Source organism: Balaenoptera borealis (genome assembly GCF_965194805.1).
Source record: "Balaenoptera borealis genome assembly, chromosome: 4".
In the NCBI taxonomy this organism is placed as follows: Eukaryota; Metazoa; Chordata; class Mammalia; order Artiodactyla; family Balaenopteridae; genus Balaenoptera; species Balaenoptera borealis.
The window spans coordinates 37154665-37180559 of NC_138861.1; the positions used below are offsets into that span (position 1 = coordinate 37154665).

At 37.0% G+C, this 25895-nt stretch overlaps 1 protein-coding gene across 3 annotated transcripts in view; it reads right to left on the minus strand.

The window, feature by feature from the left end:
* Positions 1–1794: 1794 nt before the first annotated feature.
* TTC29 (tetratricopeptide repeat domain 29) overlaps positions 1795–25895 on the minus strand; it is a 255421-nt gene continuing 231320 nt past the window's right edge. For 2 of the 3 annotated variants that reach the window (XM_082389007.1, XM_082389008.1), the window contains 2 exons: positions 3815–3884; positions 1795–3251 (listed from right to left, as the gene is read on the minus strand). In XM_082389007.1, the coding sequence (XP_082245133.1) occupies positions 3227–3251; positions 3815–3884 (95 nt within the window). In that variant the 3' untranslated portion in view covers positions 1795–3226. The remainder of the gene's footprint in view (positions 3252–3814; positions 3885–25895) is intronic. The other variant, XM_082389006.1, reaches the window with a different exon arrangement.

Below are 25895 nucleotides of genomic sequence, written 5' to 3' on the forward strand. Positions count from 1 at the left end.
CGGCCTCTCTTGTTGTGGAGCACAGGCTCCGGACGCGCAGGCTCAGTAGTTGTGGCTCATGGGCCTAGTTGCTCCGCAGCATGTGGGATCTTCCCAGACCAGGGCTCGAACCCGTGTCCCCTGCATTGGCAGGCAGATTCTCAACCACTGCACCACCAGGGAAGCCCATCCTCTTCTCTTCTTTATTAATCTTTTTAAAATAAATTATTTGTGTTTTATGATCATTAATTCTTTTGTCATTTTAAATTCTCCTGCTCTGTCGTTGGTATTTTAACTCCATTTAGTTAACTTTTCACCATATTAATATTTTTAATGTAGTCACATATGTTGTAGTCATTGTTCATTCTGCAACTGACTTTGATTTTTGAATTAGGAAGGCATTCCCCAACCCAAGGTTAGAAACACAGTCCTCTCTGTTTGATCCTGGTTTATTTCTAATTCTATAACAGATAATTCTATCTGATTAGATGATGTGAGATAGGGAACACAGTCTAGATTTTGTTCCTTAACAGATAACCAGTGGTTTCAGAATGTTTATTATATATGCTATCCTTTCCCAATTGTTTTGAAATATCACCTTCATCATAAACTAAATTTATATATATAATTTCGGCTGTTTCTGAATGCCCTTTTCTGTTCCATTGATCTATTTTCCTGTTCCTGACTAACACCACCCTTTTAAATGACTGTTTCTAGCTAAACCAGGAAATTTCTGGAAAAAAGAGATCTGGTGATCACCAGAGAAGGTGTTAAAAGATAAGCTGAGGCATTAAAAAAGGTTAAAACCCAATGTGAATCAGGTAGTAGTGCCAAACTGGAAATGGTTAGGAACACCACTGATAGGAGGTAGGGGCAAGACTTTTATAAAGCAAGGAAATTATTTGATTAGCTATAGCTTAAGCAGTTGTCTTATTTGGGAAACCATAGTTGGCTGTTTGTGATTGATTGTCTTTAATTTTGATCTCTTAACTTTGAGGCAATTACAGGCTTAGGTTTTAGCTTATTTACTTAGGCCACCAAGAACCACCTCAGTCCAATGGCCTCCTTGTTTGTTAATTTAATAAAGATTTGTTCTCAGAAAACCTCCTTAACCAATTTATTCTCTGTCTCAATATTTTGTAAGGCTTGATGGAGACATCTGGGGTTTCCTTAAAGAGATAAACACACTTTAATTCTACTTTTTGGGCAAAACAAAACATAGAAGTCTGTGGGAATGGCAAAAAAAAAATAATAATTCAGGAATCAGAGATGCTGTGGAAATTGGGTTTATTGATTCAATAAACAACAAAGGATAATTATTCTATTTTTCCACTTACCCCATCTACAGTTTTTGGTATTTGCACCGAATCATCACCTTGAGCAGAGTGTGGATGCATCACTATTATGTGAAAGCAGTATGACTCCACACCTCAGTGTTCTAGGGTTAGTCCCCAAACTTGAATCATGAGGAATTAAAAAGAAGCAAAATTAAAGTGTATATTGACTAAGGTTAAGTGGGAGTAAAAGTCTTTATTTTTGGTAAAGAATTTCATTTGTGGATTCCCCTAGATCTGCAAATCTCTAGAAATTATACACATAATTATTTCAGCTATGTCCTCTCATTTTGTAAGTCACATTAGGCGAGGGGCCTAAGACTGAAGGATTTTCATAGTCTTTTAAAATTGGTATGGATACATTATATACTATATACTATATAGTATATATATACTATATACTATACTATATACTATATACTATATACATTATATACTATACATTATATACATTATATACTATCAGCTAAAAGTATCATAAAATATACTTTTACACAGTGTAATGTTGTAATAAGAAATATATATGTGGTCTTCCTCTCTGGTTTCTGGCACAGAACTCCTAATATTATACGATAAATTAATATTTGTTTTTTTGTCCCTGGCACCTTAAACAACTCTGGAAAGGTGAATAAAGGTGAAAGGAGCATGTTTTGTCATTAATAACAAGATCTTTTCAATCACACCTTGGTTTATTTTAATAAAGTGACTTTTTTGGAAAGCCCATAAAATAAGGGGCTAGTGGTCAGGGGAGTCAACCATGTGACTAGAGGGTTGAAACTTTCCACCCTATGTCCTGACCTCTGGGGAGAGAGAGGCTGGAGGTTGAGTTAATCACTAATTGTCAATGATTTAACCAATCATATCTAGGTAATAAAGCCTCCATAAAAAACAACTGAAAGGATTTGGGGAGCATCTATGTTGGTGAATGAACTGAGGTGCTCAGAGGGAGCTACTCCCTGGGAGGGCATGGAAGCCCTGTTCCCCTTACCCCATGCCTTGCCCTATACTTCTATTTTTCTGTTCATCTATATCTTTTATTATACTCTTTATAATAAACTGGCAAGTGTAAGTATCTTCTTCCCTGAGTTCTGTGAGTTGTTATAGCAAATTATTGAAGCTGAGAAGGGGGTTGTGGGAATCCTCAGTTCTGGCCAACTCAGCCAGAAGTACAGGTGACAAGCTGGGGCTTGCAATTGGCATATGAAGTGGGGGACAGTCTTACGGACCTGATCCCTTAATCTGTGGTCTGTGCCAACTCCTGGCAGTTAGTGTCAGAATTAAGTTAAATTGTAAGACACCCAGTCAGTGTCTGCTGAGAACTGGAGTGGAAAAACTCACACATTTGGTGTCAGAAGTGGGGCAAATAGAGGAAACGAGTTTTCCTTTACCTTGGTGAAGCAGACTGTTTTGAGCAGTACTTATCAGTATGGTAGTCTCGATTGGTTACAATCCTTTTACATATGTTGAAAAGGTTCCCAGGAATTTTAGTAAATCTTTTCCTACCTTTATTCAACATAGACTTCCTTAAGCTTAAAACAATTTTCTCATTAGACACAACCAAATTTTGATTCTATAATAGCATTATTTCTATTGCTTCTCAGCCTTTTGGCTAACATCAAGTGTAATAGCACTATTTCTGGTAGAATAATGGATAAGAGGAAAATTTTACAGTTTAGCTTATGGATAATTCTTGATATTTCTAAGCATTTGGGATATATTTAATTTTCATGGATTTAGATGTTTTAGACTAAATTTGTAGTAGCAAATTATAATACAAAATCCAATGAAAATGTAGTCATAGTTTTATTATAACTCTATTATTTGTAACATACTCATATTACAGGTATCAAAGACTGAAGTGATATGATAAATTACTTCTTGATTTGTTGTTGAGTCAAAAGTTGGTTTAAGTCTCATTTTTTTTGATTATCTGGAAATCTGAAATAAAATAAATTATAAAATTAAATTTTATATTGGACTAGAAAGCAAAAAAAAAAAACAAACAAAAACCTTGCTTTTAAGATATTGCAATTGACCTTGAATAACATGGTTTTGAACTGTGGGAGTCCACTTATATGCAGACTTTTTTCAATAGTAAATACTACAGTACTATACAATCAGTGGCTGATTGAATCTGCAAATGCAGAGCCTAGGATATGGAGAAAAATATGTATATGGAGGGCTGACTATAGGTTATATGCATATTTTTGACTGTGGGAAGGGTTGGCATCCCTAACCTCCATGTTGTTCAAGGGTCAACTGGATTTTTGTATTCTGTAATTTTTAGACATAGCTTAAAAGATTAAAAGTACTTAACCTTATGTATTATTTAAAAGTACCTCTATGATTTCTTTCTTTCTTTCTTTTTTTAACCAGTGTTTCAGTAGTAGCTTATCAAGTGTTAGATGAAGTTACCTTTTTTGTGTTTGGAGAATTACATTATACTTAGCATCTTGCATAATGTGGATACGTAATAGAAAGTTTAACTTGATTTATCATACCCACTGAGGTCCTCTTCCGAAAACTCTGAGGTTTGATATAAACTTTCCATTGTGGATCTTCTAGACCCTCCTAAAGAAAAAAAGATGCATATATTTAATGGTTTATCACAAATACAGTTTACAGTTCTTTTGAGTTTGAACGTGGGGATCTCTTTTCAGGGGTATCTACCCTTATCACCTTTATGACAAAAGTTTATGTATTACTTGTATCACCAGTGCAGATTATATTGGTCAAAGATGGCCACAATGATATCTCTCACTCTACACGTTCCTCAAAACTATGACCTTGCCACTTCCCCTTCAAGAGGTGGAATCCAGTTCCCCTCCTCTTGAAACTGGGCTAGGCATAGTACTATTTTGTAATCAATAGAATGTGGAGGAAGTGACTGCATGACTTCCAAACCTAGATAAGAAGAGGCTATGCTGCTTCCACCTGGTTCTCTTAGGATGCTTGCTTTGGAGGAAGCCAGTTGCCATATAAAAAGTCCTACCACCCTGAAATTGCCATCCTGGTGAGGCCATGTACAGATGCTCCAGTTGACAGTCCCAGTTGAGCCCAGCCTTCTAGCCATCCCGCCAAAGCTCCACTCTGTGAGTAAAACTTTCTTGGATCCTTCAGATCAACCCATCTGTCAGTTGAGTATTATCATTGGGTAACCTCAATGGATGTCTAGCCAAGCCAGGTTCGAATTCCTAACTCACAGAATTCTTGTGATATATGAAATGGCAAATGGAACAGCCACTGTTTGGAGATAAGATAACTTGTTAAAGCAAAACTCTGAAGGACAATTAATTTAGAGAGCAATATAAAGAATCCAAATAATCAAATAAGATATGGGAAATTTAGACATAAATAGAAATATTAATTTATTACTTAACTTTCATATCTGCTCTTCTACTTTTTTTTTTTAACATCTTTATTGGAGTGTAATTGCTTTACAATGGTGTGTTAGTTTCTGCTTTATAACAAAGTGAATAAGCTGTACAAATACATATATCCCCATATCTCCTACCTCTTGTATCTCCCTCCCACTCTCCCTATCCCACCCCTCTAGGTGGTCACAAAGCACTGAGCTGATATCCCTGTGCTATGCGGCTGCTTCCCACTAGCTATCTATTTTACATTTGGTAGTATATATAAGTCCATGCCACTCTCTCACTTCGTCCCAGGTTACCCTTCCTCCTCCCCGTGTCCTCAAGTCTATTCTCTATGTCTGCGTCTTTATTCCTGTCCTGCTCCTAGGTTCTTCATGACCAAGTTTTTTGTTTTGTTTTGTTTTTTAGATTCCATATATATGTGTTAGCATTTGCTATTTGTTTTTCTCTTTCTGACTTACTTTACTCTGTATGACAGACTCTAAGTCCATCCACCTCATTACAAATAACTCAATTTCATTTCTTTTTATGGCTGAGTAATATTCCATTGTATATATGGGCCACATCTTCTTTATCCAAACATCTATCAATGGACATTTAGGTTGCTTCCATGTCCTGCCTATTGTAAATAGAGCTGCAATGACAATTTGGTACATGACCCTTTTTGAATTACGGTTTTCTCAGGGTATATGTCCAGTAGTGGGATCGCTGGGTCATATGGCAGTTCTATTTTTAGTTTTCTAAGGAACCTCCATAAAGTTCTCCATAGTGGCTGTATCAATTTACACTCCCACCAAGAGTGCAAGAGTGTTCCCTTTTCTCCACATGCACTCCAGCATTTATTGTTTGTAGATTTTTTGAAGATGGCCATTCTGACTGGTGTGAGGTGATACCTCATTGTAGTTTTGATTTGCATTTCTCTAACGATTAGTGATGTTGAGCAATATTTCATGTGCTTGTTGGCATTCTGTATTTCTTCTTTGGAGAAATGTCTATCTAGGTCTTCTGCCCATTTTTGGATTGGGTTGTTTGTTTTTTTGATATTGAGCTACATGAGCTGCTTGTAAATTTTGGAGATTAATGCTTTGTCAGTTGCTTCATTTGAAAATATTTTCACCCATTCTGAGGGTTATCTTTTCGTTTTGCTTATGTTTCCCTTTGCTGTGCAAAAGCTTTTGTTTCATTACGTCCCATGTGTTTATTTTTGTTTTTATTTCCATTTCTCTAGGAGGTGGGTCAAAAAGGATCTTGTTGTGATTTATATCATAGAGTGTTCTGCCTGTGTTTTCCTCTAAGTGTTTTCTACTGTCTGGCCTAACATTTAGGTCTTTAATCCATTTTGAGTTTATTTTTGTGTATAGTGTTAGGGAGTGTTCTAATGTCATTCTTTTACATGTGACTGTCCAATTTTCCCAGCACCACTTATTGAAGAGGTTGTCTTTTCTCCATTGTATATTCTTGCCTCCTTTATCAAAGATAAGGTGACCTTATGTGCATGGGTTTATCTCTGGGCTTTCTATCCTGTTCCATTGATTTACATTTCTGTTTTTGTGCCATGACCATACAGTCTTGATTATTGTAGCTTTGTAGTATAGTCTGAAGTCAGGGAGCCTGATTCCTCAAGCTCCATTTTTCTTTCTCAAGATTGGTTTGGCTATTGAGGGCTGTGGCTAAAACTTCCAAAACTATGTTGAATAATAGTGGTGAGAGTGGGCAACCTTGTCTTGTTCCTGATCTTAGTGGAAATGGTTTCAGTTTTTCACCATTGAGAACGATGTTGGCTGTGGGTTTGTCATATATGGCCTTTATTATGTTGAGGTAAGTTCCCTCTAAGCCTACTTTCTGGAGGATTTTTATCATAAATGAGTGTTGAATTTTGTCTTCCAGGTCATGTGTCTGTTTTTCTGCCTCAGGTATTCTGCTATTGATTACATCTAGAGAATTTTTAATTTCATTTATTCTGCTGTTCAACATTGTTTGTTTGCTCTTTAGTTCTTCTAGGTCCTTGTTGAGTGGAGCTGGGTCTTAGCGTTGAGATGGAGATCTCTGGGAGAGCTTTTGCTGTTTGATGTTACGTGGTGTTGGGAGGTCTCTGGTGGACTCATTTCCTGAACTCAGCTCTCCCACCTCAGAGGCACAGGACTGACACTGGCTGGAGCACCAAGACCCTGTCAGCCACACGACTCAGAAGAAAAGGGAGAAAAAAAGAAAGAAAGAAAAAATAAAATAAAATAAAATAAAGTTATTAAAATAAAAAATAATTATTAAAAATTAAAAAAAATAAAAAGTAATTTAAAAAAGAAAAAAAGGAAAGAAAGAAAGAACAGAGCAACTAAACCAAAAAACAAATCCAGCATGATAACAAGCACTAAAAAGTGTACTAAAGAAACAAAACAAAACTATCCAAAAAAAAAAAAAAAGGACAGACAGAATCCTAGGACTAATGGTAATAGCAAAGCTATACAGACAAAATCACACACAGAAGCATACACATACACACTCACAAAAAGAGAAAAAGGAAGAAAATTTATATATCGTTGTTCCCAAAGTCCACCACCTCAATTTTGGGATGATTTTTTGTCTACTCAGGTATTCCACTAATGCAGGGTACATCAATTTGATTGTGGAGATTTTATCCGCTGCTCCTGAGGCTGTTGGGAGAGATTTCCCTTTCTCTTCTTTGTTTGCACAGCTCCTGGGGTTCAGCTTTGGATTTGGTCCTGCCTCTGCATGTAGGTCACCTGAGGGCATCTGTTCTTTGCTCAGATAGGACGGGGTTAAAGGAGTAGCTGATTAGGGGGCTCTGGCTCACTCAGGCTGGGGGGAGGGAGGGGTACGGAACGTGGGGAGAGCCTGCTGCGGCACAGGCCTGCATGACATTGCAATAGCCTGAGGCATGGCATGTGTTCTCCCGGGGCAGTTGTCCCTGGATCACGGGACCCTGGCAGTGGCGGGCTGCACAGGCTCCCAGGAGGGGAGGTGTGGATAATGACCTGTGCTTGCACACAGGCTTCTTGGTGGCTGCAGCAGCAGCCTTAGCATGTCATACCCGTCTCTGGGGTCCACGCTGATACTCGTGGCTAGCGCCAGTCTCTGGAGCTCGTTTAGGCGGTGTTCTGAATCCCGTCTCCTCGCGCACCCCACAACAATGGTCTCTTGCCTCTTAGGCAGTTCCAGACTTTTTCCCAGACTCCCTCCCGGCTAGCTGTGGTGCACTAACCCCTTTCAGGCTGTGTTCATGCAGCCAACCCCAGTCCTCTCCCTGGGGTCTGACCTCTGAAGCCTGAGCCTCAGCTCCCAGCCCCCACCCCTCCGGCAGGTAAGCAGACAAGCCTCTCAGGCTGGTGAGTGCTGGTTCATACTGATCCTCTGTGTGGGCATCTCTCCACTTTGCCCTCTGCACCCCTGTTGCTGCCCTCTCCCCTGTGGCTCTGAAGCTTCCCCTTTGCCACTCCCCCCATCTCCACCAGTGAAGGGGCTTCCTAGTGTGTGGAAACCTTTCCTCCTTCACAGCTCCCTCCCAGTGGTGCAGGTCCCGTCCCTATTCTTTTGTCTCTGTTTTTTCTTTTTTCTTTTGCCCTACCCAGGTACGTGGGGAGTTTCTTGCCTTTTGGGAGGTCTGAGGTCTTCTGCCAGCATTCAGTTGGTGTTCTGTAAGAGTTGTTCCACATGTAGATGTATTTCTGATGTATTTGTGGGGAGGAAGGTGATCTCCACATCTTCCTCTTCTGACATCTTGAAGGTCTCCTGCCTTTCTACTTTTGACTTGAATGCACTTATCTAATAAGATGCTCTTTATCCTTGCTTATAACAGGCCTCAGTGTCCAGGTCCTCTTTCATTTCCTGCATTCTACTTTTCATAAAGTGCTGCATATTTCATATTTTGTCCCCATGTCCCACCTACCACAACTCCTGAAACATTTCCACTATATTCTCACTTTATTTTCTGAAATTCCTTTTACTTTCTTGTTCTGACAGAATCTTGGCTGTCCTCTGAGGATACTGCCAGCCCAGAAGCCCTTCTTGTTTTTCTTTTCATCAGTCCTCTTACCATTGTACTTGCAGAAGGGCAGGTGTCCTCCTCCTTATTGTTCTCTTTCAGCGTATTTGCCCTCCCTTCTTCCCTTCCTAAAACTCACATCATCAATTTATATAATCAACTATTGTTGTGATATACCTGCAACTGGATCATTCTCAGTTCATTTCATCATTGGTTCATTGTCAATTTCCCACTACTTTCTTAATTTAGCAATTTAAATGTACATTTAGAAGATTCTTTCACCCTGGGTCTCAATTCCTTGAGCTCTGTTCTTTTAGATCTTGTCCTTTACGTTACCGTAGCCATTAATTCCCATGGTCATTCTCAGACTTTTTCATTACCAGTAACTGCAAGCCCCCCTCAAACTCAGTTTCCTGCATTCAACTAGTAGACTGCCAGCTTTTATTTTTTCTGGATCACTCCCTCTACTACCCCACCACCAGCAATTCTTCAACCCCACTGGGACTTCCAATTCTACCATCTTTTCATTGTTCCTCCCTATCTGGATTTCTTCTTTCCCTTCTTTGTACCATTTAAACTCCATGGTCATTCACCCTCTTGCATATAGGCTGACTTCCTTATCCTTTTTTTCTCACTTTGTTATATTCGTTTGACAAAACTATAATCCCAGTTAAATCCAACTCTCTGCCTATTCCTCTCCTGCAGTGTAAGGCTCAGTGTGGCTGGAAAAACATACAAGTGGGTCTCACTTTAAATTCATGGTCACCGACATTAGGGGGAACTCAATACTTTCAGGCCATCCTATTAAATGTTCCTAGTCCATTCATTCTTCCACTCTCCTAGATGACTGATTTACTCTTTCTTCCATTTTCTCAAACCTCCAACTCTCTATATTCATTATCATTCTCAGCTGATGATTTATTTTCCAGTTTCATAGAGGAAATAAAACAGAGTAGGAAAAAGCTTCCACAAGCTGTGTCAAGTTACTTACTTGTTTCTGTTCTATATGCTTCATGTCCCCCATACTCCCATCTAAGGTCAATCCCTCTAAGTCTTCACTAGATCTCATCCTCTCTTGCCTACATAAGACATGGCTCTAGTAATTCCTTCTGTCTTTCACTTATCAGTTTTTTTGCACTCTACTAAATCTTCCCCATCAGCATATACATATTTGGTTGAAGACACATGAGTAAGTTCTCATCAATGAATGTGGACAGAATGATACATACTGCTTCTGGGTCTGAGCATTAGGCATTGGGCATTTATTTTCCCTTAAACTTTCCATTTTCCTCAATCTTGAACATGGAAATTTATGATTCAGTTTCAACCATGCAGACAATAACAACATCCAAGTCAATCGTTCTCAACTGGGAAGATTTTGCTCCACAGGGCAGATTTGGAAATATCTGGAGATATTTTTGTCATCAGAACTGATCGGTGGAAGTGCTACTGGCATCTAGTGGGTAGAAACCAGGAATGCTGCTAAATATCCTACAATGCTCATGACAGCCATTCCCCACCCTTCTCGCCAAAAAAAAATCATCCAGCTCAAAATTTTAATAGTGCTATATTGAGAAACCCTGCCCTGGGGGATGGTGGAACAATAAGACAGAAGGTCATGGCCCCCTGAATGCCTGTGGGACTACCTTGTAAATGTAGACAGCTCACTTCAGGATTAAGGAAGAAACAAACTTCTATATTCTTAAGCTACTGTACTTTTGGGACTCTTTGTAATAGTAGCTTAGCCTTTACTTTAACTAATATATTCTATCACCTTTTGAAGTAAAGAACTACCCTGGGCTTCTCAGTTTAATATTTTGATTGCATCACAATACAGAGAACCATCCTGACATCCTAATGCCTGTTTTATACTATCTAATGTCTTAAACTCAGCATTCCCTTTGGTTTGGCAGGATGTAACAATATTTTTTAAATTGGAGAAATTGTTCCTGGATTTTCCAAGTTTGAAATTATGCCTGGTTGGTCTCAAATAATTGTTTAGCATTCATTCCCCAGATGCTCAGCAAAGGTGATTTTTATTGTGGAATAGTTTTCAAGTAGATTCTCTGAGAAGAATAGCTACATCTGCAGCTACTCTTTTACTCAACTTGGGCCACAATTGCTAGTTTAAAAAAAAGACATTCACACTTGCTGTGTTAGGAAACCTTAGCAAAGGTTAATTTATACAGGGGAACATTTGAAGTTATCATTCAGGTTTTCTGAGACTTCTGTTCATTTGCAACAAGGTGAGCATCATGGGATTGTTGACTCTTGGTTCCATCATGCAAAAGCACTCATTTTGATTCCTAACCTAGGTTTCCTGTTGTGGGTCTGTTCTTAGGGTATGATTTGAGATGTTTGATCTGTAGATCTTCAAGGAAGCTGGAATATTAGGACCCATATCACTCCAGCAAGGGAGACCAGAACCAATGCAAAGCTGAGAGTTTGGTATTTGCTTACACCGCCTCCATTTCAATAGAAAAAGGCACTTCCCTGTTGCTAATCGTAAAGGCTCTCAAAGGGTAGATTCCCTCAAGTGGGCAACAAAAGGATCTCATTTTACCACATTTTAGCCTACCTTGTACCAAAGAGCAATAGAATAAGTCAATGATGCTGAATTGCAATAAACCTACAATCCGATTCCTTTACTTGAAACAATGGCATATAATTTTCATATAATACAGTACTATATATAAATGAGATTTAAAAAAAATGTTATCTGTAGGGGAGTATAAATTGAAATGGGAGAGATGCTACCTGGTAGTTTTGTGACTGAAAAGGTGAATGAATTTTTATCATTTCGTCATGCAAAACATTTTTAGTGGCCTTACTAGAAAAAGGTAAATAATAACTCATACATAAATGTTGTGTCATAGTTTATAGACTATACCCCTGGTAATGGATTCAACCTTTCCACAACAAATCAAAAGTATTGTTGTATGCTCACATGAATATACAGCGGTCATTACCTTAAATTTAAAACTCACTGTAAGCAGCAAACACGTAGAGCAGGATATGAAGGATGTATTGTATAAGTGTGGTCTGCAGAGAATTTCTTCAAAACGTTTTTGCTTTGTTGAAATATGTGTTGCAGTTCAAAGCTAAAGGGATTACTTCTGAATAGTCGTCATAGGGTTGATTACGTTTGTATATTATATTTAGCTGGACACTGCAGGCTATTATTCCATTAGGTCTGCCGGTCCTGCTATTGTCAAAAAGTTGATCACCTAATGTTAAAAGACTGTGCTTTCTGTTGACCTTATCAAAATGTCTCAAAAGCCTTTGTTAACAAATAAAATTCAGGTTGTGTTTCATGAAAATGATTAAGAATAAATACCATGTATGAAAACTGCTCGTATCTTATGGGTGATCTTAGCATTATGCCATTATTAATGAGGAGATTATATTTTCCTTTAGTATTGCAGCACAATTCAATTTTAGTAGAAATAGTTCTTTTTCATGCTCAGAGTAGACAGTCTCAGAAACTGATTTCCAAAAAAAGGACAGAAATAGCTCCCCCTCTCCCATGTATTCAAATCACATAAAATTAACACCATGGAAGTAAGCCCAGTATATCAATATTAATACAGTGCTACATGTACAATGGCCTATTACAGTGTGGTTTTAGAAGGTAACTGTACTGAGGAGAACAGAGTATATACACTGAAAATTTGTCATTCATATTTGATAATCAGAAAATCACTTTAAATAAATAAATTAAACTTTAACTGCTTATCTTCTAGACAGTGTTATGTAGTTTCATTCATTTAATCACAACAGTTGGAAAATTTTAAAGAAACGAGTTGAATATATATTCTTATAAATCCCAAGTCCAATTGCCAATATAAGGCATTTTTGATAACCTTGACTTTTAACCTATGTCATTAGGAATTAATGACAGACTAAGTAACAAAATGAAAGTATATTTTTGATAAAGATATTGACAGGGATGGTTTTATTATTTAAATTAGCCTGTATAAAATTTTCACTAGAATCACAAAAGCTGTTCTTTGGGAACAAAGATGATTTTGAAGCTATCTCAATTGAAGAGCTCGTCTTTGAATTATGTTCCCAGAAGTAGTGATGGATTGGCACAGACTGCCGTGTCCTTTTTGGCATGGTCCTCCTTGTAACTGATGGTGTGTAAAATGGCTGGTCAGGGATATAGCCTGTGAGCCTGGAGCACAGCCAGACACACATTATGGCCTCATTGGCACTGTTCTCTCATCAACTGAACTTTTTAGCAAGTGGAAGTTTCCTAATATTTCTTGTACTTGCTTGCCTTTAGCCACTCCACTTGATACTCACAATAGAGAAGGCCTTGGGTATCAGTCAGGAAGAAGCAGATGGCACATTCAACTGGGATTTTGAAGAGATGTTAATGAAGGGGCTATTAAGAGATGAGGGCAGGGCTAGAATGACAAGAGATCATCAGGCACCCAGTGACTCCCAGTGGAGGGATGCTATGCCATTATCTTCCCCAGGCTGAAGTTAAAGGGGGACAGGATGGCGTTACTGTACCCTGAGTGAGGGATGGAAGTTTAGAATAGTGCTCACCCAACTGAATCTAGAAGCAGTGGTTGTAGTGTCACAGCTGTCAGAACTGAGCTGAAGTCAGGGCCTAAGGAATAATTCCTGACCTTTCCACCTCCTAACCTCCGAGCCCCTGCTGATGACTCCCTTTAGATAAATCCAAACCAGGAAGACAGCAGGCAAGTTAACCTGTGAGATGCAGTCTGAAATCAGTCCCCTGGGACACAGAGCAAAGTGGGAGAATGGATCTTGTGCGTGTGCGTGTGTGTGTGTGTGTGTGTGTGTGAAATTGCATATAATAATCACAAAGTGCTAATGTCACCAGTTTGGTCATGTGAAGCATGGTTTAAGTGTCAACATACTTGATGCTAGTATATGAGTTGATATTTCTCTTTTCCTTGTCTTTCTTTCCCCTTTCTCTTTCTTTTTTTCCTCCTTGCACCACCCCCCCCTTTTTCTTTTTTTTTTTTGGTAATATTGGTTTGTCATTCATGGCACTTCTCATTTTACAGTTTATAAAAATTCTATGAACCGAAGCCTGAGATTACAGAGTTAATCCCACTTTACCAAAAAAACAAACAAAACAAAAACAACAACCAAAACCAACCAAAAAAACCCAAAAAACCAAAACCATCCAAGTTTTCTTAGTAATACTTTCCTATTTTTTGTTAACAAACACAAAGGTAATCTCTTCTAACTGCGTTTTGAAGCAGAAGTCATGATGTGGTTATTCTATATCTGATGAGTATAATAGTCAAGATATAAACACTTTTAAGGCAGAACACATCAAGTTTGGGTAGATTCTCTTAAGTGTCAAAAACTGATATGTGACCTTTCATATTACAGGTTCTGGTATATAGCAACCCCCTTTTCAAAGGCTTTTGTTAATATATGAAGCCTATTAAAATTTGTACAAGGATCAGAAGTATATTTGAACTCAAAATTATAGGTTCTTTCACCTCCCTTAAGCATCATTACCTTAAATAGAATGGAGCCAGACTTGGATGAAGTATTGAAGAGATCACATTGACACAGAATTCTCCTGAGTTTCTTTTTCTAGATATCTAAACTTTTAATGAGAGTATCTTATTCACATCTGTCAATCTGTTCAGACACTGAATACTTTCTTAAGATAAATAAATATAGTGTTGATGTCTTCATGCAGTTTTTAAAATTTCTCCAATTAATGCCACATAACAAATTCTGCAGTTTTTCTAGTCAAGATGGAATAACCAAAATCAGAGTACCCTCTTTCCTGAAACAACTCCCCTTCCCCCAAAAAACCCCCTAAATCTCAGACCCCACTCTAGACCTAGTAAATCAGAATCTGCATTTTAAAAGAATACCAAGGTCATTTGTTTGCTCACTAAAGTTTGAGATCCATTGTTTTGTATAACCTTCCTCTTATTTATACCTACTATTTAAGGTAGGAGAAAAATAGCCTGTTTGTTAAAAGGAGGAAGGATAGCTGCTTGTCTTTTGTTCAGTTGCAACATTCAGACCATGAGTAAAAATTAAATTCATTTCCATGGATTGAGAATGTATTTTGTATGAGGGAATGTGATAGAACTTTAAAAAATTTTTTAAATTAAAAAAATTTCATATCCTAACTATTGTCATACATATTTTATTGAAGTATATACAGTATTGTGCTAGTTTCTGGTGTACAGCAAAAGTGATTCAGTTTTGCATACATACGTACATATATATATATTCTTTTTCGTATTCTTTTTCACTATAGGTTAGTATAGGACATTAAATATAGTTCCTTGTGCTATACATTAGGACCTTGTCTTTTAATCTATATTATATATAGTAGTTTGTATCTGCTAATCCCAAACTTCTAATTTTCCCTCCCCCACCCCCTTTCCCCTTTGGTAACCATAAGTTTGTTTTCTATGTCTGTGAGTCTGTTTCTCTTTTGTAAATAAGATCATTTGTATCATAGTTTAGATTCCACATATAAGTGATATGATGTTTGTTTTTCTCTGTCTGATTTACTTCACTTAGTATGATAATCTCTAGGTCCATCCATGTTGCTGCAAATGGCATTATTTCATTCTTACACTCCGGAAGTGCCTGATCTCAGAAGCTAAGCAGGGTTGGGCCTGGTCAGTACTTGGATGGGAGCCTCTTTTTTTAAACTGCTCAACCTCCCTAATGTGCAGATAAGGAAACCAAAGGTTGAAGGGATTGACTTTTTTTTTAAAATTGAAGTAGAGTTGATTTACAATGCTGTGGCAATCTCTGCTGTACAGCAAAGTGACTCAGTTATACACATGCAGCAACCTGGATGCAACTAGACATGATCATACTAAGGGATTGACTTTTTCTTAATATAGCACAGGTGAAAACTGGCTCAGTGGAGATGCAAACCTAGGTCAGTTTGGATCCAAAGCCCATGTTCATAACTTCTATACTCACTCTCACTCCAGTGAATTCAAAAGAAGGAAGGTAATAGGAAAGTCTCTTAGGCAGCTGTATTGTGTTAGGTTTGGAGAGGAGGATTTATTTGACCTTGTGGAGAACTGCCATGAAAATCCTATCTAGTCCTTAATTGTTGTTTGTCTATTTTCTTGTCTTCTAGAGATGGTTTCTAATATAGCAGTTAAAAAAAACTGCCACACGCCCCAGGGATCTCCCTGAAGACCACTAAGCTGACAGGAAATCTAGGACAACTGGGCTTGGGCAATGAGGAACCTAATCCAGGGTTTCCATCAGGTGCGTTGTTGCCTTTATTTCATTATACTTTGACTCAACCCCTGATGGATTCAGCTTCGTAAAGTCAGAAAAAGAGGGAAAGAAAAGCAATTTATTCATCTTGTCACTGGAACTCACTGCAGACATGAACTTTCTCTAAAAATGCAAATCATTTGGTACAACACAAGAGAAACTCAGTAGCTAAAGCTCTTAGAGGAAAGCGCTTTCCCAGAGCTAATGTTTTTATGCTCAGTGATCGAATAAATCGATCCATTTATTACAACATCTTCACTTAAGTTTTTTTATCCCTAGATGAATGTGTATAAGGGTACTAGGGGACTTTCTTTATCACTAAGAAAATTGATTACACTTGTTAATTTGGCTTTTAATCCTAGATATAACAAAACAAATACCATAAACAAGTGTAGAAGAAATCAATATAGATCTGCTCAATATCAGATTGATCAAAAAAGGATTTAGTAAGACGCTAAGATGTAAAATACTAATGTACAAACAAAGCCCTTACTTATGTAATATGGTTCTAGATGAGCTAGGATCTGAGAGAAACTATTTCTGAAAACAGAAATGGTGCACTTCTGTTGCATTAAAGAAAAATCCCCACAAGCCTTACCTATCCAAGGTATTTAATGTGAATATTTGTTTTTAAAAGATTTCTTGTCTTTTGTCCAGCCAATCTTGTTAATTCACAGGGAACCATATCACAGATTTGTTATGCTACATAAAGCAAACATTACACTTAACAAGTGTAAGGTTGGTCATAAAAATAGATAAAACAACACTCTTCAAGGCTCAGATATCACAAGGAAAGGTTGTCAGCCATTCTTTTCAGAGAAGGTGAGGACAATGAGAAATAAAAATTATACACAAAGATTTCTAAAATGCTACTTAGACCAGCTCTGGGCCATTACCCATGTGTTTTGTAGAATCCAAGTAACAAACCAATTGCTCAGTGAACACTCTTGATTAAACATATTTTTAATTCCAGTTGTATAATAATAAATGAGACAGAGATTCACGATACTTTACTCTCCAAATGACACAAATTTTAAATTGCTTTTCCAATAGTGGATATAGCTTATGTTGCCCATATGCTGTGTCTGTCCACTGGTAACCCCTCTTCAGTTGTCATTCATTCAACAGATATTCACTGAGTACCACCTGAGTGAAAAACCCACATTTGTGAGATAGGTGTTGGGGTACAGTTGGTAGCAGTATTCAAATTAGATGGATTCAGGAGTACATGGCTGGGGAAGGGGTTGCAGTGGGGGACTCAATCTATAATCACAGCATGATTCTCTGTACTAGTGCCTGGTCTTCAGAGAAGGAATGAGAGTTTTATGTACAATTTATTAAAGCAATTAATAGGATAGTCTAGGAGGGAGCACAGGGTTTCAAAACAAACACTAAGACATTAAAAGAATACATATAATAAATGCATTTAAATGCTTGTCTCAGGGAAAATGAGCCTGTTGGGTTTTCCATGGTAGGACCCAGATTCCTCAATAGCTTGATTGGTGGGTCAAAAATTTGAAGAACAGAGAATCTCTGTGTTAGAACATGTTCCCTTAATGGGTGCACATTACATACTGCACATGTATTTTGACTTATAGATAAGAAGAAGTCATTTCTGAAAAACTTTTTGTGGTTTGAACTTAAGTATATAATCACCATTTCTTTGTTATCTTCATATTATAGACTTTTCTTTTTTGCAAAGTAGTATATTCATCCCTGTACCTTGCATGATATCTTAGAGATAGTACATATTTAATGTTTTCTGAATAAACACAGTTTTTAGCTTGTGATTTACTTTAAAAAATGTGACATGCCATCGACAGATGAATGGGTGAAGAAGATGTGGTACATATATACAATGGAATATTACTCAGCCATAAAAAAATGAAACAATGCCATTTGCAGCAACATGGATGGACCTAGAGATTGTCATACTAAGTGAAGTAAGCCAGACAGAGTAAGACAAATATCATATGATATCACTTATATGTGGAATCTAAAATGTGACACAAATGAACTTATCTACAAAACAGAAACAGACTCACAGACAGAGAGAACAGACTTGTGGTTGCCAGGGTGCAGGGAGGGAAGGACTGGGAGTTTGGGGTTAGCAGAAGCAAACTATTATATATAGAATGGATAAACAGCAAGGTCCTACTGTATAGCACAAGGAACTGTATTCAATATCCTGTGATAAACCATAATGGAAAAGAATATTAAAAAAGAAGGTATATATATGTACAACTGAATCACTTTGCTGTACAGCAGAAATTAACACAGCATTGTAAATCAACTATACCTCAATAAAAAAAGAATCTCAACTTCGCTTGTACCAAAGAAAGAAGTGACATAATAAAGTATTGCTTGGCACATAGTAGATAACCAATAAATGTCTGTTGAAAGACAGAATGAATGACTTATGCCTGTTCTTAAACATTTAGGTAAGAGCACAAAACATATATAAAGACAAAACTATTGGTTTGAAAAGGTAGCTAATTAAAAAAATTCTCCAGCAAGATCTACAGACAACTCTTTAACGAGCACATAAGAAATACTCAGTTTTTAAGGACTGGTTTTCCTCTTGAATATTTTATTTGCTCATCTTGCAAGTAAAGCAGACAAAGTCTAAACTTTTAGTCACAATATCTGAAGTTCTTCAGGGCAGAAATGGGATCTTTATGCACAATTGCTTAAAATAATTTAACACAGTTAAGTTTGAAGAACTATTTTTTTTGAGGGAGGATTATCATTATTTTTTTTTATTGAAGTACTATATAGTTATTTACAATGCTGTGTTAGTTTCAGGTGTACAGCAAAGTGATTCAGTTATACACACATATGTATCTATTTTTTTTTCAGATTCTTTTCCCTTATAGGTTATTGCAAAATATTGAATAGAGTTCTCTGTGCTACACAGTAGGTCCTTGTTGGTTATCTATTTTATATATGGTAGTGTGTGTATGTTAATCCCAAACTCCTAATTTATCCCTCCCCTGCCCTTCCCCTTTTGGTAACCATAAGTTTGTTTTCTATGTCTGTGGGTCTACTGCTGTTTTGTAAATAAGAAACAACTGCTTACTTAAGTTTTCCTTCCTTCCGTCTTAAAGAAGGTTTAACCTACACAAAGTATCTTAATTTTCATGGATTCACTTATTTTAAAGAGCAATGAGGATATGGAGTCACCTTTCTCTATATTGGTTATGTAATTGTATTGGGCGTAGAGGGCAGAAGAGAGGAAGAACAGCAGAGTTGGAAGACTGTTTTTCCTTACTACACAAATAACTTCCTCCCTTCAAGTTTACCTTCTTTGGCTTTCTTGCACTGTGGTTGGGGAAAAAAAAGAAAGGCACTATATCCTTTTTTTTTCTTTCATCAATTTTTTTTTTTATTAGGGTATAGTTGCTTTACAATGTTGTGGTAGTTTCTGCTGTGCAATGAAGTGAATCAGCTATATGTATACATATATCCCCTCCCTCTTGGACCTCCCACTCCCTCCATCCCACCCATCTAGGTCACCACAGAGCACTAAGCTGAGCTCCCTGTGCTATACAGCAGGTTCCCACTAGCTATCTGTTTTACACATGGTAGTGTATATATGTCAATCCCAATCTCCCAATTCATCTTCCCTCCATCCCCACCCCCTGCCCCCCTGTGTCCACAGGTTGGTTCTCTACATCTGTGTCTCTATTCCTGCCCTGCAGATAGGTTCATCTGTACCATTTTTCTAGATTCCTCATGTATACATTAATATATGAATTTTTTTTTTTTATTTCTGACTTACTTCACTCTGTATGACAGACTCTAGGTCCATCCACATCTCTACAAATGACTCAATTTCATTCCTTTTTATGGCTGAGTAATATTCCATTGTATATATATACCACATCTTCTTTATCCATTCATCTGTCAATGGACATTTAGGTTGCTTCCATGTCCTGGTTATTGTAAATAGTGCTGCAATGAACATTGCAGTGCATGTGTCTTTTTGAATTACTGTTTTCTCAGGGTATAGGCCCAGTAGTGGGATTGCTGGGTCATAAAGCTGACAAATTTTATGAGGGAAGACACTACATAAATTATGCTTTAATGGATGGGAAGATATTAAAAATGATAACAATACATATTCAGATGACAATAATTACTGGGAAAGGACTGCTTTGATGGCTAAGCCCATGAGAATGAATTAAGTTGAAGAAGAATATAAAATAGGCTTTTCAGTGATAAGACCACATCGAATTTATGTGTGTGTATATATATATATAACATGTAATTGTAAAAAAATTTAATATATGAATAATAAAAATATATAAGTGAATATAATATAAATACATTAAAATGTGTATGATATAAATTAAAAATACATTTTAAAATATATATATTCAATTGCCATTTTTATGTGACCTAGGAAACTGGGAGTAAGAAACCAAATACTCCATGTAGTTTAAAGTTGTGTGGATTTGCTCCAGCATCTTGCAGCATTTCATTGCACATATTGCACATACTGGGAATGTCAAGTAAGTTACATATCAACTTGAATAGAGTTGCTTGTACAAATGCAGCTAAACCACCTATTTAAATCATTTCTTTGACACAGCCTTGTCCTCACATGTCAGTTATCTCTCACTCACGCTGACCTGTTTTCTTTTTTAAATATTGTCACATAATTGCACTTCTTTTTGATACCTGTTATCTTGCCCAAGGTTGAGGGATACTTTCTTTAAGATGGTACAAAAACAATGTATCTGGAATGACATTAAAGATGAGTGATCACTGATGACTCCATGATGTTACTTTTTTAATACTATAATATATAAGTTAAGTATAGTAAAGAACTTCAACTTTAGAAAGTAGAATAAATTGAATATTCTCATTGCATTGACACTATTACAGTTGAAAAACTTTATTAAATCCTTTGTGAAAGAGTGAAGAAATAATAGGCCTTGCTATAGGCTGAATGTTTGTGTCTCCCCAGATTCATATGTTAAATCCTAATGCCCAATGTGATGGTATTTAGAGGTGAGGCCATTGGGAGGTGATTAGATCATGTGGGTGGAGCCGTTATGAATGGGATTAGTGTCCCTATAAAAGAAGCAGCCAGAGAACTCACTCATCCCTTCTGTCACATGAGGACAGCAAAAGGATGGCCTGCTATGAACCAGGAAGTGAGCTCTCACCAGACACTAAATTTGCCAATGCCTTGAACTTGGACTTCCCAGCCTCCAGAACTGTGAGAAATAAATTCCTGTTCTTTACAAGCTATCCAATCTATTGTATTTTTGTTACAGCAGTCCAATGGACTAAGATAGGCTCTAAGAATTCTGTAATTATTCCTTTGCATATCATATTCTTTACTTTAAAAGTTAATTATTTTTTTAAGAGGTGATACATACATGTACTTTTTTTTAAAGGTTGGACAGTAAAAAATCTGTTCAAAATCCTTGATCCCCAGCTACTTTCTTCTCTTCCCTAGAGGCAACCACTGTTACTATTTCTTGAGTGTCCTTTTGGAAATACGTCATGCTTATATAAAAGAATCCATATTCACATATAAATATAGAATACATATTTTTCTTATTTATACACAAATGTCACCATACTATACACATATTTCTGTACTTTTTAAGAAACAGTATATATTGGATATTGTTCTCTTTCTGTCTTTTTTTAGAAAAAAAATAGACTTTATTTTTTTAGACTAGTTTTGGGTTCACAGAAAAACTGAGCAAAAAGAACAGAGAGTTCCCTTATACCTCTCATCCCCACATGTCAGAGTCTCCCCTACTATGAACATATTCCATGTTCCATGGGTTGACTCTTGATATTCTATGGGTTTGGACAAATATATAATGACGTGTATCCATCATTATAATATCATACAGAATAGTTTCACTGCCGGAAAAAATCCACTGTGCTCTACCTATTCATTCCTCCCTCACTCCCAAACTCCGGCAACCAATGATTTTTTTTTTTACTGTCTTCATAGTTTTGTCTTTTCCACAATGTCACAGAGTTGGAATCATACAGTATGTAACCTTTTTAAGTTGGTTTATTTCACTTAGCAATATGTATTTTTTTCTTCCATGTCTTTCCATGGCTTAACATTTCTTTTTAGCACTGAGTAATATTTCATTTTCTGGGATGTATCACAATTTATTTATCCATTTACCTACTGAAGGACATCTTGGTTGTTTCCAAGTTTTGGCAAATATGAATAAAGCTCCTATAATCATCTATGTGCAGGAGTCTGTGTGGACATAGTTTTCAACTCTTTTGGGTAGATACCAAGGAGTGTGACTGCTCAATGGTAAGATAAGAGTATGTTTAATTCTGTAAGAAACTGCCAAACTGTTTTCTAAGGTGGCTGTAACATTTTGCATTCTCACCAACAATGAATGAGAATTCCTGTTGCTCCACATCCTCTCCAAATTTGGTGCTGTCGTGCTCCAGATTTTGGTCACTCTACTAGGTGTGTAGTAGTATCTAGTTGTAGTAGTATATAGTATCATTAGGGAATTGCAAATTAAAATTTGAAATTCCTTAATGACATATGATGTTGAGCATCTTTTCATATGCTTTTTTTGCCATCTGTGTATTATCTTTGGTGAGGCATCTGTCCAGATCTTTGACTTTTTTTTTTTTTTAATTGGGTTGCTTGTTTTCCTGTTGTTGAGTTTTAAGAGTTTTTTGTATATTTTGGATAAGGTCCTTTATAAGAAGTGTCCTTTGCAAATATTTTCTTCCGGTCTGTGGCTAGTGTTCTCATTCTCTTGATTATTATTTTTCAGTACCTATGGAGTTGCTTCATTTGTTGCTAACAGTGGAATAGTGTCTAACATATGGATGTACCGCAATTTAACCAATCATTAAATGCCTTGTTGAACATTTAAATTATTTGCAATCTTTTATAATTAAAATACTGTAAATCAATACTTAAACCATTGTAAGGCTTTTGCATTTGTTCATCCTTCAGCCTGGATTGTTTTCCCCTCCAAGAGATGCTTATGTCTCACTCCTTTACTTTATCCAGGTGTCTCCTGAAATGTTACCTCCTCTGAAAAGTCTTCTATATCCATTCTATCTAAAGTAGAATTGTTCCATTCCATCACTCCCTGTCTACACATAGTGGGATATATATATATACACATATATCACATTTTACTGCATATTATATTATAATGTATTATATCATGTTATATGTTTATGTTTTCAGCTGTCTAGATTCCCCTCTAGTGAATAAGTTGCATGAGGGTGGAGACTTTGTTTTATTTGCTGCCAGTACCTCAGATAATGCTTAGTGCATAGAGATGCTTAGTAAATAGTTGAATGAATGAATGAGTGAATGAATGAATGTGTTGGGTAAACATAAAATTATGGGTCAAAGTTGCATGCATTTTAAACTTCTGTATTGCCAAACTACTCTCCCTAGAGGTTGTATTTATTCTTTCACCAGTAATACATGGGAGAGCCTGTATCATCACATGCTCACCAACATATTGCATTATTATTATTATTTTTTTCACACACACACACTGTATTTTATTTTTACAAGAGATAAATAGACTATTGCATTATTAAACTCTCCAATCTGACAGCTGAAAATTCCTTCCTACACTTTTTAAAATTTATTTTTGGCTGCGCTGGATCTTCGCTGCTGCGTGCGGGCTCTCTCTAGTTGTGGTGAGCGGGGGCTACTCTTTGTTGCGGTGCATGGGGTTCTCACTGTGGTGGCTTCTCTTGTTGTGGAGCACGGGCTCTAGGCGCTCGGGCTTCAGTAGTTGTGGCTCGTGGGCTCTAGAGCACGGGCTCAGTAGTTGTGTCGCGCGGGCTTAGTTGCTCCGTGGCATGTGGGATCTTCCCGGACTAGGGCTCGAACCTGTGTCCCCTGCATTGGCAGGCGGATTCTTAACCACTGCGCCACCAGGGAAGCCCCCTTCCTATACTTTTAATTCACATTTTTCTTATCATGAGTAAAGGCAGCAATTTTTTCATATTAAAATTCACTTTTTAGTAAACTCTTCATATCCTTTTTCCATTTTAAAAAATTGGGTTATTGGTCTTTGGCCTACTGATTTATGACCTTTTTCATAAAAGAGTTGAGCTCTTTGTGACATTTGCAGATTTTTTTCCAAGTTCACTTTAGAAAAACCTTGTTTGTGGTGTTTTGTCATGCAGAATTGTTTTATTTTATGAAGGCATATTGTCATGCTTTTCTGTTTTGGTTGTAGAGTTGGGTTGGTTGCCTTGTGATCGCAGGTCTTTTATGGGTTCAAGAAAATTTGTTTTGCAGATTTTGTTGTTGTTGTTGCTGTAAGGATGAGAATGACATTCTTTCTAGTTTTCTGCATTTAAGCAGAAGCTAGAAGATTATTGATTTTTACACATTAATTTTGTGTCTAGCCATCTTATCAAGTTCTGTTGCTGTTTATAAGGCTTTTCATTTGCTTTTCCTTGGTTTTCCAATTGAGGAAGTATGTAAATAAGTATACACTCTTATCTTTTTCCAGTTCTTATATATCTTCTTTTTTTCTCTATAACAGTGTTAAATGATAGTAGTGATAGTGGTTATCTTTATTTTATTATTGCCTTTAATGGAATTACTCCTGGTATAGATAATGAATTTTATTAAATGTATTATGAGCATCCATTAGAAATAATCATGTGATCGTCCTCTTTTCAGTTGTTCATTCATTCAACAAATACTTGACGAGTGCCTATAATGTGTCTATGTTTTAAGTTTTGGGGATACAACACTGAGGAAAGAAAACAGACAAAAATCCTGTTGTCATGGTGCTTATAATTCTAGAGGTTAAAGACAGTAAATCTTGATAAATAAAACATACATTATGTCAGATGATAGCATATGCTATTGAGGGAAGCATATAAACACAGGGAATGTATGTATGAGTGTGCGTGGGGGGTGGTTTGCAACTTTTAAAAGTATGACCAGGTGATATTTGATTAAAATTCTTAGGGAAATAAGCTATGGGAATATCTTGAAGAAGAGCAGCACAGGCAAAAAGAACAGCAAGTACAAAAGTCCTGAGGTGGAGGCATGCCTAGTATGTTCCAGGAAGAGAAATAAGACCTGTGTGGGAAGAGGAGGCTAATCGAGGGTGGGCAGGAATAGTGGGAATGATTATCAGAGAGGTAATAGGGGGCCAGATCATGCATGGTCTCACAGGCCATTGTGGGTATGTTAGCTTTTATTCCACATGAGATAGGAAATCATTTGGAGTGTTTTAAGCAGAGGAGTGACATAATCTAACTTGTATTTTAAAAGGGTTACACTGACTACTGCATTGAGAATAGACTGTATGAGACGCTATTACAATAGTCCAAGCAAGGTATGGGGGTGGCTTGGACTAGGAGATAGTAAGAAGTTACATGATACTGGATACATTTTCAAGGAATAGGATTTGTTGGCAGATTTGATGTGGGATGTGAGGAGATTAAGGATGACTCTCAGGTTTTAAATTTGTGCAAATGTCCCATTAATTAAGACATGAAAGCCTGAGGGGAGGGCCATTTGGGCTTATTTGAGGTAAGTGATAAGAGGATGATTTTGCACATTCTGAGTCTGAGATGTATGCTAGACATCCAAGTGAAGATGTCAAGTAGGAATTTGTGTACACAAGCCTGGAATTCAGGAGAGAGCTCCAGGCAGTATATATAAAGTTGAGAATTATTAGTGAATAGATAATATTTAAGGCCGTGAAATTGGATGAGATCAATAAGAGAATGAGTGCAAATAGAAAAGAGAAGAAACTAAAGCTTGAGCCATGGGTCACTCTAATATTTAAAGATCGGGAAGATTAGGTGGAACCAGCAAAGGAGATTGAGAAGGAGTGGCTAGGGAGGAAGGAGGAGCTGTAATAGGGAAGAACAAATCTGACTCCATATTAGATCTGTTCCTTTCACTTTAACCTCACTTTAACCTTT